The sequence below is a fragment of the Felis catus genome, chromosome X (genome assembly GCF_018350175.1).
Source record: "Felis catus isolate Fca126 chromosome X, F.catus_Fca126_mat1.0, whole genome shotgun sequence".
Taxonomy (NCBI): domain Eukaryota; kingdom Metazoa; phylum Chordata; class Mammalia; order Carnivora; family Felidae; genus Felis; species Felis catus.
In genome coordinates this window covers 114953785-114978743 of record NC_058386.1, presented here as the reverse complement: position 1 = coordinate 114978743, position 24959 = coordinate 114953785, and the positions used below count along the sequence as shown (strand labels likewise).

Genomic DNA, 24959 nt, shown 5'->3' with positions numbered 1-24959 from the left:
CATTACACTCAATTAATATATACCCTGGATCAAGTGAGAGATAAGAGGCATGAATCTGTTCTTCCAACTCCTACTGCGAACAGCTTGCTTTGCTGAGTGCCATTCTTTTGTCTAAAGATATATATCTTTCATATGGTATGCCCCACCGGAAGTGCAAGCCAACTACTTAATCTGAGGATCAAGCAGAAAGAACAACCCAGCGATCTGTGTCCACACTGAAATACAGGCTGGTCATGCTGGACTTTGTGAGAGAAAGGATGCCATTCTCTGTTGTGGCATCCTCCTAAGGCATCATCAGAAGTAGTACTGACCATGTGATTTTCATGTTACATATTGGCTCTAGGACACAGTGGCTTCACTATTGTGTGCCAGGCATCATGCCGGATGCTGGAGATACAGTGGTAAATGAGACAGACATAGCCTCCAGCAAGATACTTACAACAGAAAGGGCTGCTGAGGTTGAGGTGGGGGGGGGGGGGACAGGGAGCAGGTGCTTTGCTTGACTTCGAGGATCTAATTAGAGAACAGTCAGGAGGTATCCCTGAAAAGGTAGGTTAGTGTCAGGTGGCTGAAGATGTCAAGTGTAAACTAAATGGTTTTGCAGCTCCTGACACCATTCCTTCTGCGGGTGGGTTGAGACATGGTCAAAGCAGCTATTAAGCAGGAGAATATGGAGCTTATGGCAGTTTTCAAGATAAAGGAAATTTTTTTCCTCCCAAGAAACCACTAGCAATGGCTGATTCAATCTAAATAAATAAATTCACGCAAGAGCGGAGAGCCCGCCTCCCACTGTATACAAAAATTAACTCAAAATGGATGGATGACCTAAATGTGAGAGCTAAAACCATAAAACTCTAAAAAGAAAACAGGTGTACCTCTTTATGACCTTGTACTTGGCAGTGGATTGTGACACATAACACTGAAAGCATGGGCGACAAAGAAAAAAAATAGATTGGATTGGATCAGAATTTAAAACTTCTGTGCCTTGGAGGACACTATCAAGGAAATGAAAAAGACAAACCACAGAATGGGAGAATATACATGCAAATCGCATTATCTCACGAGGGGCTAGTAACCAGAATATATAAAGAACTCATACAAGTCAACAACAAAAAAAACAGACAACCCAACTTAAAAATGGGTAAACAACTTGAATAAACATTTCCACAGAGAAAATATACAAGTGGCCAATAAGCACATGAGATGTTTAACACCATAGTCATTAGGGAAATATAAATCAAATCACAGTGAGATACCACTTCACGCTCACTAAGATGCCAATAGTAAAAAAGAGAGACAATACCAAATGCTGACAAGGATATGGAGAAATTGGAACCCTCACCCATTGCTGATGAAAATGGAAATGGTGTACAAAACAGTTTGATGATTCCTCAAAAAGCTGGACATAGAGCTATCATGTGACCCCGAAATTCCACGCCTATGTATGTAACAACAACAAAAACCAGTTATTCAAACAAAAATTTGCACGCAAATATTAACCAAAGCACTATACATAATAATCAAAAGCTGGAAACAATCTAAATTTCCATCAGCTGATGAATGGAAAAACATTATACGGTATAGTAATATAATGGATTATTATACAGCCATAAAAAGGAATGAAGTTCTAATCCATGCTGTAGCATGAACACACCTTGAAAACGTTACGTGAAAGAAGCCCGAGAAAAAGTCATATTTTATATGATTGCATTTGTAAGAAATATCTACAATAATCAAAACTACAGCAGATTAGTGGTTTTTAGGTGCTGGGGGGAGTTGGAAGTAATTGCTTGGTGGGTACAGGGTTTCTGTTTGGGGCGATGAAATATTTTGGAAGTAGACAGAGGTTTTCATTGCACAACATTGTGAATGTACTAAATGTCACAGGATTGCACACAATAAAATGGATAATTCTGTTTTGTGAATTTTTTTTAAGAGAGAGAGGGTGCAAGTGAATGAGGGGCAAAGAGAAAGGGGGGAGAGAGAGAGAGAGAGAGTGTGTGTGTAAATTTTATGTCAATAAAAAATGTATACAGGAAAAGAATGGATGAAAAGATGGAAAAGTTCAGAAGAGATTCAGAAGCTATAAAAATAAACCAAATGGAAAATCCTAGAATTTTTTCAAAGTTATTTTTAATGTTTATTTATTTGTGAGAGAGAGAGAAACAGCACAAGCAGGGGAAGGGCAGAGAGAGAGGGAGACACAGAATTCGAAGCAGGCTCCAGGCCCTGAGCTGTCAGCACAGAGCCCAATGCAGGGCTCGAACTCACGAACTGTGAGATCATGACCTGAACCAAAGTCGGCCCCTTAACTGACTGAGCCACCCAGGCGCCCCTGGAAAATCCTAGAATTAAAAAATACAATATCTGAATAAAAAATTCATCTGATTTTTAAAAAATTTACAATAGATTGGAACACAACAGAAATAAGAATTAATTAACTTGAAGATAGGTCAATTATTTCATCCTAAATGATGCAAACAGAGAAAAAATATTGAAAATAATTTATAGGCTCAATTACCTTTGAAGCAAAATCAAGGACACTGAGGTACATGACATTGTAATTCCAGAGAAAGAAAGAGTCAGAAAAAAACACATTTAAAGTTTGACCAAAAACAGCAGCCCACAGATCCAGGAAAATTAGTGAACCCCCAAAAGAAAATCTCACTTAAACTTAGTGCCATAGACAATCTGCTGCAAACAACGATAAAGAAAAAGTCTTAAAAGCAGTCAGAGAAAAGAGACACATTATGAACAGAAAAACAATAAGAATTAACAGATGGCTTCATATCAGACACAACAGAGGCCTGAAAATCAAAGAATGACACCATTAAAGGGCTAAAATTTAAAAAATGCTATTGATATATCAATCTACGTTCAGTAAAATCAGTTTGCAAGACTCAAGGCAAAATAAAAACATTTTCAGATAAACAAAAGCTGAGAAAATCTGTTGACAGCACACCCACCCTATGAAAATCCTAAGGAAAGTTTTTCAGACCGAAGGGTAATGATAATCAGATGGAAATTCAGATATAAAGTAAGCAATGAAGGGCATTGGAAGTGCTAAATAGGTAACAAGTACAAAACACAATTTTTCTTTCTTTCATTACAATTTTTTTTTTAAATTTTTTTTTTCAACGTTTATTTATTTTTGGGACAGAGAGAGACAGAGCATGAACGGGGGAGGGGCAGAGAGAGAGGGAGACACAGAATCGGAAACAGGCTCCAGGCTCTGAGCCATCAGCCCAGAGCCCGACGCGGGGCTCGAACTCACGGACCGCGAGATCGTGACCTGGCTGAAGTCGGACGCTTAACCGACTGCGCCACCCAGGCGCCCCTTTCATTACAATTTTTAAAGGTAATTGAGTGTTACACTAAAGCATAGCAAAAATGTGTTTTGAGTTTTATATGACAATGATAGCACTAAGGGCAGCAGGGATGTAAGTGTAATGATATTATTGTAATATTATTATACATTAATTGGTATAAAATTTCTGTGTAAAATGTGTAAGCTAAAGATGCATATTAGAATCCCTACAACAATTAAAAAACCAATAATACAAAAAGCTATTGCTAAAATACCAATAGAAGAAATAGAATGAAATACAAAAAACATTCAATTAATCTGAAAGAAGACTGAAAAGAAGGGAAAAAATAAATAACTGATGGAAAAAATAGAAAAGAAATAAAGAATAGACTTAAACATAGTCATATCAATAATTCCATTAAATATAAATGGATTAAGCACTTCAACTAAAAGACAGATATTCATGGATTCAATTTAAAAAATCAATATCTAACTATATGCTCTGTTTTTTTATTTATTTTTTAAAATATAGATTATTGTCAAGTTAGCTAACATACAGCGTATACAGTGTGCTTTTGGTTTCGGGGGCAGATTCCCATGATTCATCGCTTACATACAACACCCAGTGCTCATCCCAACAAGTGCCCTTCTCAATGCCCATCACCCATTTGCCCCTTTCCACCCCCCCCCCCCCATCAACCCTGTTTGTTCTCTGTATTTAAGAGTCTCTTATGGGTTTGCCTCCCTCTCTGTTTAAAACTATTTTTTCCCCTTCCCTTCCCCTATGGGGAAATAGGTTCTACTTACATAAATGGGTTAGAACAGGATCATGAGTAACTTTTCTTTTTTTCAACGTTTATTTATTTTTGGGACAGAGAGAGACAGAGCATGAACGGGGGAGGGGCAGAGAGAGAGGGAGACACAGAATCGGAAACAGGCTCCAGGCTCTGAGCTGTCAGCACAGAGCCCGACGCGGGGCTCGAACTCACGGACTGTGAGATCATGACCTGAGCCGAAGTCGGACGCTTAACCGACTGTGCCACCCAGGCGCCCCATGAGTAACTTTTTATATCACCTACAGGAAATTACTTTCCATCTGACGTTAATACACCATTGTACTTTGATCACAAACTCCACTTGCACCCCAGACCCTTTGCTTCTTACACACACAAATTAATAATTACTGTCTGATTGTTTCCTCCATGTTCACATGTGTAAGATCTTGTTTTTTTACATTCACCACATGTGTAATATCTTGTGAGCTCAGTAAATACAGATTTGAAACCCCTGTTTGGGGCTCTTGTCTCCTCCCTGACATTAGCCTCTCTCATACTCAATTCTACATCTGCTCTCTTGCTGCACAAGAGAGAACTCCAGACTCATAGTCTGCAACATTCCCCCATGGTCTTCTGTTAAGTTTCTCAAGTTTCACGTATGAGTGAAAACATGATATCTGTCTTTCTCTCGCTGATTTATTTCACTTAGCATAATACCCTCTAGTTCCATCCACGTTGCTGCAAATGCCAGGATTTCATTCTTTCTCATTGCTAAGTATATTCCGTTGTATATATAAACCACATCTTCTTTATCCATTCATCAGTTGATGGACGTTTGGGCTCTTTCCGTGATTTGGCTATTGTTGATAGCACTGCTAGAAACATTGGGGTACATGTGCCCTTATGCATCAGCACTTCTATATCCTCTTAACAAGAAACACACTTGAAATATAAAAACACAGTTAGGTTGAAAGTAAAAGGGTGGAACAAGATATACGATGCAAACATGAAGCATAAGAAAGCTATTGAGGCTACATTAATATCAGACAAAGTAGGCTTTGAAACAAGGAGTACTAGAAGAGATAAAGTGGATCACTTGATAATGAAAATAGGGTTAATGCATCAAGAATATATAACAATCCATGGGGCGCCTGGGTGGCTCAGTCGGTTAAGCGGCTGACTTCGGCTCAGGTCATGGTCTCGCGGTCCGTGAGTTCGAGCCCCACGTCAGGCTCTGTGCTGATAGCTCAGAGCCTGGAACCTGTTTCAGATTCTGTGTCTCCCTCTTTCTGACCCTCCCCTGTTCATGCTTTGTCTCTCTCTGTCTCAAAAATAAATAAACGTTAAAAAAATTTTTTTTAAAAGAATATATAACAATCCTAAATGAGTATGCCATAATAGAGTTTCAAAATAGGTAAGGTGAAAATTTACAAAACTAAAGGGAGGAAAAGAAAAATCCATGATCATAGATGGAGGTTTAAGCTCTCTTCTGTTAATAACTGATAAATCAAGAAGACAAAGAAATCAATGAAGATGTATTATATTTGAAAACTACTGTCAACCAGCTTTGACCTACACCAAGATAGACCTAATTCTGGGTCATAAAATGAGTTTCAATAAACTTTAAAAGATTTAAATCATAAAAATGTGTTCTCTAACCACAGCAGAATTAGATAAAAAATCAATAACAAAAACATAAATGGAAAAATCTCCAAATATTTTGAAATCAGAAACATACTTCTAAATAACCCATGGTTTAGGGTCACCTGGGTGGATCACTCGGTTAAGCATCTGACTTCAGCTCAGGTCACAATCTCACGGTTTGTGAGTTCAAGCCCCATGTCAGGCTCTGTGCTGACAGCTCAGAGCCTGGAGCCTGCTTCAAATTCTATGTCTCCTTCTTTGCCCCTCCCCAGCTCATGCTCATGCTCATGCTCATGCTCTGTCTTTCTCTTTCTCTCTAAAAATAAATAAATATTTAAAAAATTTAAAAATAACGCATGGTTTAAAAAGAAATCATAACTGAAATCAGAAGATAAATCAAACTGCATAAGAAAACACAATATATCAAATTTTGTGAGTTGCAGCTAAAGTGGTCTTAAGTATCAATTTTGTAGTTTTAAGTTCATATTAGGAAAGACAAAAGGCTTAAAATGAATGATACGAGATTCTACTTTAAGAACTATGAAAAGAAAAGTAAGTCCAAATTAAATAGAAAAAAGAGGAAAGAGAAAAGTCAATGAGATAGAAAAAGACAAAACATTGAAAAAATGAAGAAAGCCAAATGTAAGGTTGTTTTTAAGATTAACAAAACTGACAGGAGCCTAGCTAGAAGTAATCAAGAAAAAAAGACACAAAACACAAGGTACCAATTTCAGGAATTATAAAAGTGGCCTCACTACGCATACATGACTTCATACTAACAAATTCAACAATTTAGATGAAATGGCAAACTTCTTGGAAAAACACTTTACCAAAACACAAGACTGGAATTTTTAAATAAAGCAAATATCAAAATTAATTTGAAACATAAAACCTTCTCACAGGAAACTTCCAAGAGTTGATGGCTTCACTGGTGAATACTCTGAATACTTAAGAAAAATCTAGTACCAATCTTAAGCAAACTCATTCAGAAAATATGGACAAGAGCTCCTCTAGACTGGTTTATGCCCTTGATATCTAAGTATCACAAAGAAATCAAAAAGAAACAAAACTATAGACCAAAATCACTCATTAAAATTGATGCAAAAATCCTTAATAAAACATTAGCAAATCAAATACAACGATTTTGGTTTTTTTTAATTATCCTGATCTGCATTTCCCTGATGATAAATGATGTTGAACATCTTTTCATGTGTCTGTTGGCCATCTGTATGTCTTCTTTGGAAAAATGTCTATTCACATCTTCTGCCCATTTTTAACTGGATTATTCATTTTTGGGGTGTTGAGTTTTATAAGTTTTTTTAAAATATATTTTGGATACTTACCCTTTATTGAATATGTCATTTGCACATACCTTCTCCCATTCCATAGGTTGCCTTTCAGTTTTGTTGATAGTTTCCTTTGCTGTGCAGAAGCTTTTTATTTTGATATAGTCCCAATAGTTTATTTTTGCTTTTGTTTCCCTTGCCTGAGGAGAAATACCTAAACTACAATGAGATGTCACCTCATTCCTGTCAGAATGGCTAAAATCCACCACACAAGAAACAACAGGTGTTGGTGAGGATGTGGAGAGAAAGGAACCCTCTTGCACTCATGGTGGGAATGCAAACTGGTGCAGCCACTGTGGAAAATAGTGTGGAGCTTCCTCAAAAAGTTAGAAATGGAGCTACCCTACAATCCAGCAATCGCACTACTGGGTATTTACCCACAGAATACAAAAAGACTAATTCAAAAGGATACGTGCACCCTGATGTTTATAGCAGCATTATCTACAATAGCCAAATTATGGAAACAGCCCAAATGTCCATTGACTGATGAATGGATAAAGAAGACATGAGAATATATATATATATATATATATATATACATATATACACATATATATGTATGTATATATATATACATATATATATGTATGTATATATGTATACATATATATATATATATATATAATGGAATATTACTCGGCCATAAAAAAGAATGAAATCTTGTCATTTGCAATGACAAATACGCTAGAGAGTATTATGCTAAATGAAATAAGTCAGAGAAAGACAAATACCATATGACTTCACCTAAATATGTGTAATTTAAGAACCAAAACAAATGAGCAAAGGGAAAAAAGAGAGTGAGGCAAACCAAGAAACAGATCTTAACTATTGAGAACAAACTGATGGTTACTGGAGGGGTGGGAGTGGAAGCGTAGATTAAATAGGTGATGGGGATTAAGGAGGGCACTTGTGATGAGCACTGAGTATTGTATGGAAATGCTGAATCACTATGTTGTACATACATCTGAAACTAATATTATATTGTATGTTAGTTAACTGGAATTTCAACAAAAACTTTAAAATCAGTTAATATATTTCCCATTAATAGAATAGACATGAAAAACATATGGTTAAAAAGACGCTGAAAATGCATTTGACAAAATTCAATACCCATTCATAATAAAACCTCTCAGCAAATGAGAAACAAAAAGGGAACTTTCTCAATCTGATAAAGGGAATCAACAAGAAATCCCATGACCAATAGCATAAATAAGGGTGAAATATTTAACACCTCCCTTCCAAGATCAGAAGTAGTACAAAAATGTCAATTCTCATCAACTATGTCCATTATTGGAGAACACAGCCTAGGTATTAAAATTATAAATGACATAAAGATAGGAAAAGAAGTAGAACTGTATTTATTCACAGCCAACAGTTTAGGTAGAAAATCTAAAGGAATCTACAAAACAACTACTAGAACCAATAAGTGAATTTATAAAACTCAGGAGATGTAAGGCCAATATATGATAATCAGTTGCATTTCTACACAATTTGACACTGGCAAAAAATCAGAAATTAAACACAATTCCATTTACAATGGCATCAAAACGTAGAATACTTAGGAATCAATTTAACAAAAATTGTGCAGGAGTTGCACATTGAAAATTAGGGGCGCCTGGGTGGCTCAGTCGGTTAAGCGTCCAACTTTAGCGCAGGTCATGGTCTCACAGTTTGTGAGTTTGAGTCCCATGTCGGGCTCTGTGCTGACAGCTTGGAGCCTGGAGCCCACTTCGGATTCTCTGTCTGCCCCTGTCTCTCTCTCTCTGCCCCTCCCCTGCTTGTGCTCCTTCTCTCTCTCAAAAATAAATAAACTTTTTTTTAAAAAAAGAAAATTAAAAAACATTACAGACATAAATTAGGACCTAAATAAGTGGAGAGATACAACATGTTCGTGGATGCAAAGTCTCAATATTGTTTTAAGATTTCAGTTCTCCCTATATCCATATACAAATTCAACACCATCACAATAAAATCGTAGCAGGCTTTAACGTTTATAGAAAAGCTAAATTCAAAATTTATACGAATATGTGAAGGGCTCTACACAAGAGCTAAGTTGGATAAGCTGTACTAGCTCATTTTAGTACTTATTATAAAATTATAATAATTGGGGCACCTGGGTGGCTCAGTCAGTTAAGCATCCAACTCTTGATTTCGGCTCAGGTCATGATCCCTGGGTTTGTGAGATCAAGCCCCACATCACGCTCCATCCGTTAAGCGTCCCACTTCAGCTCAGGTGATGATCTCACAGTTGGTGAGTTCAAGTCCCGCATCAGGCTCTCCGCTGGCAGCATGGAGTCCACTTGGGATTCTCTCTGCCCCCCTTTCCCCTTCCCCCAGCCACACACTCTCTTTCTCTCAAAATAAATAAATAAACATTCTTCAAAAATTACAGTAATCAGGATGCCTGGGTGGCTCAGTCAGTTAAGCATCCGACTCTTGATTTTGGCTCAGGTCATGATCTCATGGTCATGGGATTGAGCTCCGAGTCAGGCTCCACGCCGGGCACGGAGTCTGCTTAGGATTCTCTCTTCCCCCGACCCAAAATTGCACAGTGTGTGGTATTGGCATAAGGATGGGCAAATAGATCAATGGAAGAGAAAAGAGCAGGAGTTGGGAACATTTTTCTCTAAAGAGACAGATAATGAATATTTTGTATTGCAGGCTGTACAATCTTCGTTGCAACTACTAAACTCTGCTGTGTGAAAGCAACCACTGACAATATTTAAATGAATGAGTGTATGTGTTCTAATAAAATTTTATGGGCCACGAGATTTGAATTTCCTATAATTTTCACATCATGAAATATTCTCCTTTTGATTTTGTTCTCAACCATTTAAAAATGCTAAAAAAAAAAAAAGAAACTTTCTTAGCTCATGGGCCATAGAAAAACAGGCACAAAAGGGAAAACTGTTGGGAGGAAAGTGGAACAATTCACATCTTCCTAGAAAAGTAAATAAGGCCACATTACCTTGGAGAGACTTTAGGCGAGATATCCAAGATGATAGGTTATGGTAAAGAATGGGAGAGAACAGAATGAACCCCTGGATGGAGTGGCTGGGGGGAATGTCTTTGGGGAAACACTCTCTCCCTTCCATGGGACCCACTAGAATTGAACATGGGGAAATGAGGAGGGGTAGCAGGTCACTTTGAGATGGATCTTTAGGGGGTATTGAGGAAACATCCCTTTCCTCCAACCGTAGCATCCTGTCCTCCCTGCCACCACAGAGGTGTCAGGAGCAGTGCATTGTGATGCCCAAGCCACTTCAACATTACCATTGGCCAGGGGAGCTCCTGAGCAAACAAAGCTGAAGGGTGTGGCTCCTCACTGGTCAGAAGCCTGGCCAGGAGCCGTGGGGTAGACCACTAGGAGGCTTAAATAAGGCTGGTAAGATCTGCACACCAGAGGAGCCTTATATAAGTATGAAACGATCAAAGAGAAGCATGAAACAGCCAGCCCCAAGAACCAAAAGAAAGAAGGGGAAGAAGACTTCCTGTCAACCCAAGACCAGGCACGGCGGCAAGGTCAGATGATCCCACCCATGCTTTCTTCTTCTTCTTCCCCACAGGTCTCCCCAAGTCTCTTACCCTACCTTGCCTGACACAACCCCCTTCCTCAACCCACCTCTCTACTCATGAAGCCCCATTCCTATACATTCCCATCCCCTTCCCCCAAACAAATGCCATGCTGACTCACCCTGTTGCCTTTCCAGGCGCAGAAGAAAACCAAGAAGACAAAAAGACCCCTTCGAAGGAATGTGAAAAACAAACCGCCTCAGTCATCCCCCTCCTGTTTGAGAATGCCTCACAGAAGAGTAAGGCCAACTATATTCATCTGCTACCACAAGCTGAACAAGACACCGAGTGAGAATGAGCAGAGCAGGAACAAGAAACACTGGAAACTCCAACCATTCCAAATAACATCTTGTGCGGCCAGTAAATGCAGAGCCTGGGCCAGAAACGTAGAATCAGCTACGGCATATTGTGAAGTGGCTATAGAGAACTGTTCGGACACCTAGGGGCCAGATCTAGACCAACAAGGTACACAGACGTTGATAAAAATGAAAACAAGTTGTGAAAAGGAGCTGTGTTTGTGTGTCCGTGACAGACGGAGGGAGAAAACGAAAGGAAGAGACAGGCGCGCGAGAAGGAAGGGAGGTGAGGTCCTGGAGGGTGGGGGGGCCAGACTGGCAGAGGGTGGGGGGGCCGGACTGGCAGAGGGTGGGGGGGCCGGACTGGCAGAGGGTGGGGGGGCCGGACTGGCAGAGGGTGGGGGGGCCAGACTGGCAGGCCCACAGTTAGCCAGACGTTGAGGATCAGGACTGGGTGAGGACTGAGAGGTCAAGACAGATTTTCTCAACACTCTGGCCCACAGGCAGGAAGAAAAAGAACTTTGGTGACTCTCCATGTGTTTGGTGTAGAGAGGGGGCACAGGGTCAGAGTCTAGATTACCAGAACCCAGATGGGAAGAGGGTTTAATGTGTGGTGCTTACAATGACTGTCGCTGTAAGCAACTAAGGGCCTTCAGAAGGACAAAAAGGCTCACCCTATAGAGAGTCACCGACAGCCCCCCCCCCCACTAAAATAATGGTGCTTGGAGGCCACAAACCCAAGAACAATTAGGCCATTTTCTTGTTAAGAAGGTTGCGGTAGAAGAGGGGCCTATGATGGGTCGGGAGAGTAGGCGTGGTCTGCCCACCTGCAGGCAATAAAGGAAAATTCTCCACAGAGAATTTTAATATAAGAACAATAGAACCCAGTAAAAGGCAGTCTTGTTTTTATTAGCACCATACCCAACCATTTCTAAATTCCCCCCCCCTCGCCAAAATCCTCTTTTGGTCTAACTTCTAAAAGACTGCTGTAGGGGCGCCTGGGTCGCTCAGTGGGTTAAGCCTCCAACTTCAGCTCAGGCCATGATCTCCTAATCTCTTGATTTATGGGCTCAAGCCCCACGTCAGGCTCTGCCCTGACAGTGTGGAGCCCACTTGGGATTCTCTTTCTTCCCGCCTCCCTCTCTGCCCCTCGCCCGTGCGTGTCATATGTGGAATTTAAGAAACAAAGCAGATGAACGTATGGGAAGGGGGAAAAAGAGAGAGAGAGATAAAGAAACCATAAGAGACTCTACCATAGAGGACAAACTGAGAGCTGCTGGAGGGGAGGTCGGTGGGGGGAAGGGGCTTAACGGGTATCGAGGAGGGCACTTGTGGTGAGCAAGAGGTGTTGTACGTGAGTTTTGAATCACTAAACTCTACTCCTGAAAGCAATGTCACACTATATGTTAAGTAACTAGAATTTCAATAAAAATTTGAGTAAATAAATAAAAGGCTGCTGTGGTTAACATTGTTTATATATATATATATATATGGTCTAAATTAGCCAATTTTTAGAATTCGTGTTTTAATAATAATTTTATCCTACAAGGAAGTTAATTTGATACATCCTTGTTAAATAGTTGGCCCTAGGCACAGGCTATTCTTTCCTACAGTAACTCTTAACCATTTAAAATAATCTGAGCTTGCTTTGAGCAGACTCCCCGACTGCAATCCCTGTGGTAATACGTAATATACATATCCCATATTTAAAAAGTAGATTCTAAATTTAAAACGATAGCGCAGTGATTATAAAGACAAAGACAAACCTGAGTTAATTCAGCTGTGCTTTCATGTAATCTCTTTTTTACTGATGTCTAAATCAGTGAAACAAAGTGTGCAATCAAAGCGTAAAATTTGGGGGTGTAATGAAACTTTTACCACATTTGAAAATAAATATTTTACTGACTTTAAATAAAATCTTTAAACATGAAACGTATTCCTTAATGCTTCATTATTTTAGTACTACATTAAAAATCATTTCAAATACGAGGCACCTGGGTGGCTCAGCTGGTGAAGCGTCTGACTCCAGCTCAGGTCATGATCTCACCGTTTGTGAGTTCGAGCCCCGCACTGGGCTCTGTGCTGACGGCTCAGAGCCTGAAGCCTGCTTCCGATTCTGCACCTCCCTCTCTCTCTGCCCCACCCCCCCAACCTCCATCCCCACTCACACTCCGGCTCTCTCTCTCTCTCAAAAATAAAGAGTAGACAAAATTTAAAAAATCAAAATAAAATCTTATATCAGTTGTATTATTTAATAGTTGCCTAAATTGTACCATTAGCACATGTTTTGATCTTCTCAAAATTTCCTTATGATTTTTGTGATGATAATTATATATAAAATGTTCTCTAGGAGTGCCTGGCTGGCTCAGTCAGAAGGGCATGTGACTCTCGATCGCAGGGTCATGAGATTCAGCCCTAATTGGATGTAGAGATTACTAAAAAAATAAACTTAACAAAATGTTCTAGAAAAGAAAATTTGCACTGCATTTTCTGACCATAATGGTTTCAATTCATGCATATTACTAAAAATAAAACTCAGTGAATACACTAAAAGTCACTGAGTTGTGCACATTAAATGGTTAATTGTACATTAAATGGTTGAATTGTATGGCAGATGGGTTAAATTTTAATAACATTAATAAAAAATTATGCCTCTCTGTGTGACAAATACATTAATTGCACCATGAGAGAGCAATATTTTATTGTCTGAAACTCTTCATAATTTGGCTCTAGTCTCTGATATTTTTTATTTTATTTATTTTTTTGTTTTCATTTTTGTTTTTAACAGCTCTAGTGAGGGATAATTGACTTACCACAAACTGCCTATGTGTAAAGTGCGCAATTTGATAAATTTCAATATACATATACATCTGGTAAACCATCGTACCAAAACAAAATTGTGAATGTATCCACCCATAATCCCCTAAAATTTCCTCATGCCCCTTGGTGATCCCTCCTCCCCACCACCACCTCCAACCCCAAGCAACCACTGATTTGCATTCTGTCACTATACATTAGTTTACATGTTCCATAATTTTATATACATGGAATCCCAGAGCAGGTACTCTTGTGGCTATTCTTTCACCAGGTATAATTATTCGGGGAGTTATCTATATTGTGTATATCAGTAGTTCAAAAAAATTTTAAGCCATACACTGTCCAGTCACCTGTCGTTAAGTAGGTGGCTGTTCCCAGTGCTTTGCTATTACAAAGAAAGGTGCTAGAAACATTCATGTGCGCGTCTTGTATGAACATATGATTTCTTTTCTCTCGGGTAAATACCTAGGAATAGCTAGAACACATGTAGGTTTTTAACTTTTTAAGAGACTGCCAAACTTTCTTCCAAAGTTCAGCAGTGCACAAAAGTCCTGGTTCCTCCACGTTCTCACCGCCTGATATGATCAGTCTGGTTTTTTCCTCAATGTAAACCCATTTTTTCTGACCTTTGGTTCTGTCTTCTCCTTTCTCTACCACACCCCTGTTACCTTTTTTTTTTTTAAATGGAAGTATAGTTGACATACAATGTTATATTAGTTTCAGATCTATAAAGCAGTGATTCGACACCCCTATACATCATGCGGTGCTCAGCGTGAGAAGTGTGGTCACCATCTGTCGCCATACAGAGTTATTACAATATCATTGACTATATTCCCTATGCGGTACTTTTCATCCTCATGACTTATTTATTTTGTAACTGGAAGTTTGTACTTCTCAATCCTCTTTACCTATTTTTCTCATCCCCCCTCCACTCTCCCCCTGCTGGCAACCCCCAGTGTGTTCTGTGTATTTACGAGTCTATTTCTGTTTGTTTTTTCGTTAGTTTTGTTTTTTAGATTCCACATATTAAGTGAAATCTTATGGTATTTGTCTTTCTTTCTCTGATTTTACTGAGCAAAATACCCTCTAGGTCCATCCATGTTTTTGTAAACGACAAGGTTTTATTCTTTTTTATGGCCCAGTAATATTCCATTGTGGGTATACATGTATATACCCACATCTTCTTTATCCATTCATCAGTTGATGGACACTTAGGTTGCTTCCGTATCTTTCTACCCAAAGAAAATGAAAACACTAATTTGAAAAGATATATACACTCTTATGCCTTTTGCAGCATCACTTACAATAGCCAAGATACGGAAGCAATCTTTTGAAATTTTACCCATTCTAATGTATGAGTCATGGTATCCCATCGTGGTTTTAACTTATGTTTTTATAATGACTAATGTGCTTATTTTCCATACATACATTTTCTTTTGTAAAGTTTCTCTACAGACCTTTTGCCCCCCCCCCTTTTTTTTCAATTAAATTGGCTTGTTTCCTTATTATTTGGTTTACAAAGCTCTTTACATACTCGGACTATTAAGTTCTTTGTTGGATATGTGACTTGCAAATTTTCTCCCAGGCTGTACCTTGTCTTTTCATTCTCTTACCACTGTCTTTCTCATAGTCAACATTTTTTACTTTGATGAAGCCCTAATATATATTTCCTGCCCCACACCCTCCTCTCGTCCTGAGATTCTGATAATATGAACGTTAGACTTCTTGGCTCTGTTCTACAGGTCCCTAAAACCCTGTATAGTTTTCAAGATATTTTTTTCCTCTATTGTTCAGATTGAATTATTCCTATTGATTTTGCTTCAAGAACACTTACTCTTTCCTCTGTCACCTCCATTCTCCTTCAGAATTTTCAATCCCCTACTGAATATGACACAGGTTTTGGGATAACTACAAACTGAATACCCCAATATTATTTACTTTGTCTAAAGCGTTAAGTTTACATTTATTTAAACATCATCAAAAAGCAGTTTTTATATCCAGTTAATTAAATATATCACTATATATATACTACCCATTTCTGTTTTAACCACTTTTTTGTACCCTAACCTTCTCTTTCTTCTTGGTAAGTACATATTTTTTTGAAAGTTTATGTATTTATTTTGGCAGGGGGAGGGGCAGAGAGAGAGGAAGAGAGAGAGAATCCCAAGCAGGCTGTGCACTGACAGCAGAGAGCCTGATGCGGGCTCAAACTCACGAACCAGGAGATCGTGACCTGAGCCAAAGTCGGACACTGAACCGACCTAGCCACCCAGGCACCCCACTAAGTATATCTTTTAAGAGTTGCTTTAGTGAGGGTCTCTGGACTCTAAATTTGGTGAGTCTTCGTATGGCCTAAAAATACTTTATTCTACCCTCACTCTTGCAAATTATTTTTCTTCAGGACTTTGAAGACAATACTCTTTTTACTGAATCTGTCATTCTTTCATAAATAATCTTTGTTTTCTGGTAGTTTTTAAGGTATTATCTTAATCCTCAAGGTTCTGCAGAACCGTGATGCATCTAGCTGGGTATTTATTTTCATTTATCCTGCTCGATACCCAAAGTACACTCAACAACTAAGGACTCAGGTGCTTCTTCAATACTAGAAATTTCTTCTATTATGTAAGCAAATACTATTTCTCTGTAATCTTCTTTACCGCCTCGGGAACTCCTCTCAATATAGTCCACTTCTCTTCACTGTTATGTTTTTTTAAATATCCTTCTCTTTTTCGTGCTACATTTAGCATTCCTCAGTACTGACACTTTGCTATTTTCTCTTTGCGTCCAATCTCAAGTATGTGCTCTCTTGAGTTTGCATTTTAATGACTTTATTTTCCTTTCCAAGATTTCTAATTGGTTCTTTTATATCCATCTGGTCTCATCTTTCATCGGTTTATTTGCTGCTTGTTTCATAATTTCCTGCCATTTCTATTTATTTCTTTTAAGATTTTATTTTTTAAAAAAATAAATAAATGAAGATTTTACTTTTAAGGAATCTCTGCACCCAACCCTAAGGTCAAGTCGTGTGCTCCACCAACTGAGCCAGCCAGGCACCCCTTTCACTTCCTGCTATTTTTAAATTAAAGTTGTTTGCATATCTCTTCGAGCATCTTCAACATACTTAAAAAAAAAAAAAATCTTTGATGGACCTCTCCATAAAATCAATTCACCCTGAATGAATTCACATTCTGATTGTTATTTCCGTGGTGGTCTTTCTTTTTTTCTTCTTCTTCTTTAAAATTTATTTATTTTGGGGGTGCCCGGGTGGCTCAGTCAGTTAAGAGTCTGACTTCGGCTCAGGTCATGATGTCACGGTTCATGAGTTCAAGCCCCACATCGGGCTCTGCTCTGTGCTGACAGCTCAGAACCTGGAGCCTGCTTCGGATTCTGTGTCTCCCTCTCTCTCTGCCCCTCCCCAGCTTGCACTCTGTCTGTCTGTCTCTCTCTCTCTCTCTCTCTCTCTCAAAAAAAAATAAATAAAAATTTTAAAAAATGTATTTATTTTGAGAGTGGGGGGAGAGAATGAGTGGGGGGGGGGCAAAAAGAGAGGGAGAGAGAGAATCCCAAGCAGGCTCCTTGCTGTCAGCATGGAGCTCAATGTGGGGCTTGAGCTCACATTCCTGGAGATCATGACCTGAGCCGAAATCAAGAGTCAGACAGACACTCAACGGACTGAGCCACCCAGGCGCCCCATGCTGATCTTTCTTAGTGTCATTTTTTTCCACGTATTTAAAAATTTTGGTATGGAAGCTCATTTGAATAGGATATTTTGTTCCTCTCCCGCACTGTCAATGCTCCATGCTTCCTTCTACTGGCCTTTTGTGTTGACCCTACATGAGCCAGGTCTCACTGCAGATTTCTAGGACTTCCGTCACATATAGTGATATTGAGGATATGGCAAGTCAGTGGCAAAGTTTTTCCTCGGTCGTCTACACCCCAGGCCCACAGCTTCCTATACTGTTCCATCTGCCAACACTGAGAGAAGTGTAGTAAACTTCCCTGAGCTCTAGACGCGTATCACATACCCAGATACCTACCGGATTTTCCCTCTGGGTGTTTGATAGGCATCTCAAACTCGGCATGCCTACGGTTGAAGTCTTGATTTTCATTCTCACTCCAAGTCCCCCTCCAGTGCTCCTCACCACAGTAAATGGCACCACCATTTACCCAGTTGCCCAGGCAAAAACAAAACAAAACAAAACAAACGAACCTTGGAGTCATCTTTGACCCTCTTTCCCTCACCATTCTACATCAAATCCATCAGCAAGAGCTGTCAGCTCTTTCTTCTTCATAATACATCCAGAATCCAGGCACTTCTTACCACTTCCCTCACTCCCTCTATGGTCAAAGATCCCATTCTCTTTTTCCTGGATCCTTTCAAGAACCACTTACTGGTCTCCATGTTTCTGCTCCTGACCCCTTCCACTCAACATTCTACCAGATACCCAGAGGGTTCCCTTCATGGTTGTAAATCAGACTATACCATTCCTCTGCTTCAAACCCTCCAGTGATACTCACATTCAGAATAAAATCTAAATTGCTGCTGTGGCCAACAAGTGCCTCCCTGATCTGGTTCCTGCTTGTTTCTCCAAATCGCCACCAGCCTTACAATGCATTGCGGAGGCAAAACGTCCTCGTGTGTGTAAAGTGTCTACCACAGAGTCTGACTCAATGGATGCGTAACTATCATCGTGGTTGTGTAATGAAGTTGTTGACACGGGGCCCAGGCAAGAATGATCGGACGTGAGCCGAGAACAACACGAGTAAGTTCATGGAAAGCAGGACGTGGTGAGGGAATGTTAGAAGGGGCCAAGGAGAGATGCTCATGTGAAGGAGGTGGGATGCCGTGCTTTTCTGCAACTACTTTCCACTCCTTCCTGCCCAACACACGCGCGCGCGCGTGCACACACACACACACACCATCTGAGTCATGTGGGATGAGCAACCTTCCTCCCAGCCATTCCATATTAGAATCAACTGTTGGCCTGCAAAAGCTTGCCGGTTTGATGCTTTACTTAAAAAGCTGGTTTCTTTCTTACATTCCTAGAAGGGCTAAACTATGCTGGCCAGCCACAAAACACAGCCCACACACTCACACCAATCTGTTTCCTCCGATTGGAGTTATTTAAAGTAGGAGTTAAAATGTAGCTTTTGAAGGCAAAATCCTGATGGCATAGCACCAGTCATTTATCAGCAACACACTGGCATTCTCCAAATCTTGCTGACTTGGGTGTATAATTTACAGATCTAGAAATCATTTGAAAGAGATGTATCTTTTGGTTTTACGAAAGATAAGAATAGGCTGGGGCGCCTGGGTGGCTCAGTCGGTCGAGCGTCCGACTTTGGCTCAGGTCACGATCTCACGGTTCATGAGTTCGAGCCCCGCGTTGGGCTCTGTGCTGACCGCTCAGAGCCTGGAGCCTGCTTCAAATTCTGCGTCTCTCTCTCTCTCTCTCTCTCTCTGCCCCTCCCCTGCTCATGCTCTGTCTCTCTCTGTCTCAAAAATAAATAAAAACGTTAAAAATGTTTTTAAAAAGAAAAATATAATTATGCCAAGCTAACTTGAGGGGAAATCCATGCCAGTATGTTTAGAGATTATTTCCTGATGTTGTGAGAAAGTGGGCAGCTACCAAAACCCCTGGACCAGCTCAACCCCAGGCTTGTCATTAAAGCGATAATTGCACAGCCCTCTTCACCTCAGCGAAGGGGGCTCAGAACAGAATCCTTCCTGCCAAAAATGACTGGCTGGAGCCGTCTCTAGCTCGTCTAGTCAGCAGTCAGCGTGACACGTAAGAGGACATTGTTGCATTCACTGGTATTAACCTTTACGGAACTGATTGAAAACTAAAGGAAAATGCTGAGCTCTATTTCCAGAATGTGAAACCAGCAAAGGCTAAGGGGGACCGCCCGCACAGCCATGTTCTGTGAGTTGGTAGAAAGAAGGTAGGATCTATCTTTTTCATTAATAACATCCAGGCAAAGGCCTCTCTAAGGCCCGACATAGGAGAGGGTGAAGTTTAGGGCTGACTGCTGAGGTCAGGGAAGAAATTAGGCTTCTAGACTGTTAACTAGGCGTGTACCAGAGCATGAGGGAGAGGGCAACTGAAGCATCGTCCAATGGGTTGTCTTTCCTCTGAGACTCATTTTACCTTTACGCTGCCTCCGCTGATATTGAAGAGTCTAAATTCTCTGATGAAATCCCAGTTAAGCCATGCCCCAAAGACGTTCCAGCTCAGGTTTTTAAAAATAAGTTAAAAGTACACTTAAGTAGCCATTTAGTTCAAACGAATACCATCCCTTGTTTGAAGGAATCAGTTCACGAACAAGTTCTAGTTGTACTTGGGCAGTGAGCGCTCACCTCTGTCCGTGAGAGATGGTGAACACGCAAACCCTGAGACGGGTGCCGAGCGGATCACAGCTGAAGAGACCCGGTCCTTTCCCCCGGGGAGCTCACAGTCTGTGGAGAGAGACAGAAAGCGTCATTCAAATATTGCAGCCATAAAGGGATAAACATGTGTCGTGGAAACACAAATGAAGGTCATTGGGATCCAGACCGGGGACCTCAGGGAAAGATTCCCGAAGGAGCAAAGCAGGGTAACAGTCTAAACTGAGGCTCCCACCCAGCAGGGCAAGTTTAGCCTAAGACTACGGCGCTTTGATGTCCCTAGGCTGCAGAACTGAAGGAGGAGTTGGCACGTTTGATGGGGAAATATTTATAAATATGTGTAAATACACGGGTTAGTACATACACATATATTTCCCGGCTCTGTCATTCAGAGGGCCTACGAGCAATAACGTGCTTAGTAGCAAAGAGCACAGACGCATACCCATATGGGTTTCTTTCTTTTCTTTAAATTTTTAAAAATTTCTTGATGTTTATTTTTGAGAGAGAGAGAGAGAGAGAGAGAGAGAGAGAGACAGAGCACGAGCAGGGGAGGGGAGAGAGAGAGGGAGACACAGAATCCGAAGCAAGCTCCAGGCTCTGAGCAGTCAGCACAGAGCCCAACGCGGGGCTTGAACTCATGAGCCATGAGCGGAAGTCAGCCACTTAACCAACTGAGCCACCCAGGCGCCCCAATTTTTTAATGTTTTTATTTATTTTTGAGAGAGAGAGAGAGAGAGCGAGAGAGAGAGAGCGCGCAAGCAGGGGAGGGGCAGAGAGAGAGGGAGACACAGCATCCGAAGCCGGCTCCAGGCTCCGAGCTGTCCGCACAGAGCCCGACGCCGGGCCCAGACTCACAAACCGTGACATCATGACCTGCTGAGGCCGAAGTCAGACGCTGAACCGACTGAGCCACCCAGGCGCGCCCGTAGCGGTTATTTTAAATTCTCTATCAGGTACGTTGATACCTGTGTTTCATCAAAGTCAGTTTCTGGAGTTCCGTCTTGTTCCTTCGTGTGGTTCGTGTGCCCTGTTTCTTCATTTTCCTTGACCCTTTGTGTCGGTATCCACACATTAGGAAAAAAAACCCACCTCTTCCAATCTTCACAGACTGGCCTCATGGTAGAAAGTCATCAGTCAGCCTGCTCAGAGATTCTGTGACATCCTCAAAACTTTGTGCGAGTCCTAACCCCTGTCTTGGCGCTTCGCGTCCCTCAAACATCCAATCGGTGCTGTGAGGCAGATGAGACAAAAGCCGGTCCCCCGGGTAGCAGTCAGAGAAGTTGGGACATTGGTCGTGCCGTCCAACTCTTTCCCTCAGCCATTGACAAGCTGGCAATTGGGGGTCTTCTCTCACTTGTTCTGTGCTGGCTGAGAGAGCTATGGCAAGTACTAGCATGCTGGTTCAAACCACTGTCTGTGTTGTCCATGACCCTGGGCCTTTAGAATACACTGGGTCCTGTCATCACTCTGAGACAGGTGAGACAGAAGCCAGTCCCTCCGGCAGCCCCCAGAAAAGTCGGAACACCCGGTGGACGGCCCAGCTCTTTCCCTCCCCAAGGAGACCGGGAGCTGGGAGTTTCCTCCCAATCGTACGCTGCTGCACTGGGGATTATGGTGAGTGGCTGCCTCACCTCTTCCTACCAGTTTTAACGCGGCTGGTTTTGCACTAGCCGGGGGTGCACGAGACTCTCAACTAGTTTCTCGCTTTTCCACGGAGGGCGGATCCAGGGACATAAGGAGAGTTCAGGGTTTCCTATTCTGCCATCTTGCTGACATCTTTCAGCAAGTTCATCTCTGTATCCTGTGACTTGCCGAACGTGGTGTTCAGGTCTACAAGTTTTTGTGTAGATAGATTCCTTGAAAACGTCTATGTAGACCATCACGTCGCCCGCACACAGAGATATTTTTCTTTTCCAATGTGTGTGCCTTCTGTTTTCTTTTCTGGCATTATTGAGTTGGTTAAGTCTTCCACTACTATCCCAAATAAGAGTTGTGAGAGCAGATATCTTTGCCTTATTCTCAGTCTTTGGGGACAAGCCATTCTCCCTTTGTTAGTCAGTGTGATGTTAGCTATAGTTTTATAGTTGCTCTTTATCAAGTTGAGGAAGTTGCCCCTTGATTCTTTATCTGTTGAGCGTTTTTACCAGAAGCAAGTTGAATTCTGTGAAACGCTTCACTACGTCAATTTATGTGATTTTGCTTCCGTAACCTGTTGATGTGTTGGATCACAGTAATGGACTTCTGAAGGTTGAGCCAGACTTGAGTCTCTAAAATAAAGCCCATGTGATAAAGGTATATACTTACATATTTTTATATATTGCTGAATTCTCTTTCCCCAATGTTTTGTTACGGATGCTTGCATCTATATTCAGGAGGGATAGCAGTCTGTATTTTTGGGGTTTTGTCTGGTTTTGATATCAGATTAATACTAATTTCATATGACGATTTGAGAAGTGTTCCTTTCTCTTCTATTTCTGGAAGAGACTATGAAGAAATGCTATTGGGATTTTCTTTTTTAATATATGGTAGAATTCTCAAGTGAAACCATCTGACTCTGGACATTTCCTTTTTGTGAGTTTTAAATTATGAATTCAATCTCCTTAATAATTATAGTGCTGTTCAAATTATCTATTTCATATTGGGTAGGTTGTGATAGGTTGTTTTTGAGAAATTTAGTCCATTTCATCTTGAATGTCAAATGTATGCGTTTGTAATTGGATTATTCTGTATTATCCTTTTGATGTCTGTAGGTTCTGTAGTGACATCCCCTCTTTCTCTCCTGATTTTGGTAAGTTTCTGTCTTCAGCTCCGAGTCTGAGATATATACGTGAATTGATTGGAGGAGAGCAAGAATCAAGGTCAGAAGATCAGGCAGGATGCTGCTGGGACGGACACTCAAGGAAGAGGGTCAGTGAGGGTCCAAATTAGGCAGGCCTCTCGACATCTCCTGTGAGTCATATTTTAGCAGTGGTCTCCAGAGACATTGTGTCCTCAACTACCCAACTCTGTGGTTTCCACTGCCTCTGGGGTCTGGCCGAGGAATGTGGATTTTGTCCAAGATCCCCAGGTGATTCTGATGTATAGCGAGGGCTCAGACCTGTCTCAGCTCGAGTTGCTGTAACAAAATACCACAGACTGGGTGGCTTTAAGCAACACGCATTTATTTCCCACAGTTCCGGAGGCTGGAAAATCCGTGATCAAGATGTCGGTAGCTTTCGTGTCCAGTAAGAACCCTCTTCCTGGTTTGTAGATGGCTGCCTTCTTGCCGTATGCCAGCTCTTTCTCTTCTCATAAGGGCACTAATCCCACTGTGAGGGTGTCACCCTCATGACCTGATCTAAATCTATTTGCCTCCCAAAGGACACCCATCTCCTAATACCATCGCCCTGGGGGTTAGGCCTTAAACACATGAATTTCAGGGAATACAAATATTCAGCCCATAACAAGACTCATCGGTCTCTCAGTCAGGGTCTCTCACGTCTGGCTGCCATTAAAATGACCTGGGAAGCTTTTTTTTTTTTTTTAATTCTGAGAACTGGGTCAATTAAATCCAATTTTTAGGGGAGAGAACAAGCCCCATTTACTCACCTCTAAAAGAACACGGTGGTGGTGTCTTCCACATTAGGGTTGTGACGAAAATCAAATGAGGTAATGTATACAGATCACCTGTCACTTGCTGGGTGCTCAGGGAATGACAGCTTTTTCTAAAAGCTCCGCACAAGATTCTAATGTTCAGCCAGGACTGAGCACCACTGACTACTTACTCTAAATGGCGGGTGTTTCCGATAGAACGGGCAAAGAGAATCAGATCCCAGGAGGCAGGAGGGAGTGAGATTTAAGGCAAGGTTTGGGGGCCCGCAGCCCTTGGCTCTGCTGTGAGAAAGATGGACGAGGGACAGGAAAATTCTGTCACACGTGGGTGAGCTCACAAAGGTTGTGCACATTCCCTTGCATGAGGGCACACAGCTGGCAAAGGACAGACTTTGGACTTTTAGAGGTTCTGTCTCGAAAATCCAATGTCTTCCCACTGCCCACCCCCGCGCTCTAAACCGTTCAATGGTCATTATTGCTTGTCACCACAAGAAGACTCTCCCTTGAGGACTCTGTCAGCAGGTCTCTCAGTCTAACTTCTGCCATGTTCCTTAGCGCAAACGGCTAAGTCTGTTTTATGCTTTGTAAGACTCAGACACAAGACCCATCTCTGACAAGCTGTGTGAAAACAGTCACCTTTGCAAATAATAAAGCATGTAATTTTGTTCTGCATAGGGAAACTTCACCTCTAGAGACGGGGCGGGGGGGAATAGAGAATAAAGAACTAAAAGCTCATGTTTAAGCGTCATGCAGACTGGGGGCGGCGGGGGGGCGCCTGGGTGGCTCAGTCGGTTGAGCGTCCGACTTCGGCTCAGGTCATGATCTCGCAGTTCGGAAGTTCGAGCCCCACGTTGGGCTCGCTGCTGTCAGCACAGAGCCCGCTTTGGATCCTCTGTCCCCTTCTCTCTGCCCCCGCCCCACTCGCTCTCTCTCTCAAAAATAAATAAACATTAAAAAAATTTTTTAAAACAAAAGAGTCACGCAGACTGGAGAACGTAGATGTGAAGCGTGTAGCACATAGTAGGTCTTTCATGAGTGGAAACTGTCGTCACTATGATGTCTGATGATGCTTAGACGCAATCGTCTAAGAAGAGGGAATGACTCCGGAAGCCTGAGCAGGCTGGGAGCAGAGCAGGAGGCTAAGGAAGGCTGAGACACCACTAGTTTCCAACCCCAGCTTCTAGCACTTGCTCACTGTATGATCTTAGACAGAAAGCCTCCTAA

General features: G+C 41.3%; 1 protein-coding gene across 1 annotated transcript; it reads left to right on the top strand.

Annotated features, from left to right (window-relative positions):
* The first annotated feature begins 10391 nt into the window (after positions 1-10391).
* Positions 10392-11154, top strand: LOC102899102 (spermatid nuclear transition protein 4-like). The gene is made up of 2 exons (XM_006944047.4): positions 10392-10595; positions 10784-11154. The coding sequence occupies exons 1-2, from the start codon at positions 10494-10496 to the stop codon at positions 11087-11089; spliced, it is 408 nt and encodes a 135-aa protein (XP_006944109.1). The 5' UTR covers positions 10392-10493; the 3' UTR covers positions 11090-11154.
* Positions 11155-24959: the final 13805 nt, after the last annotated feature.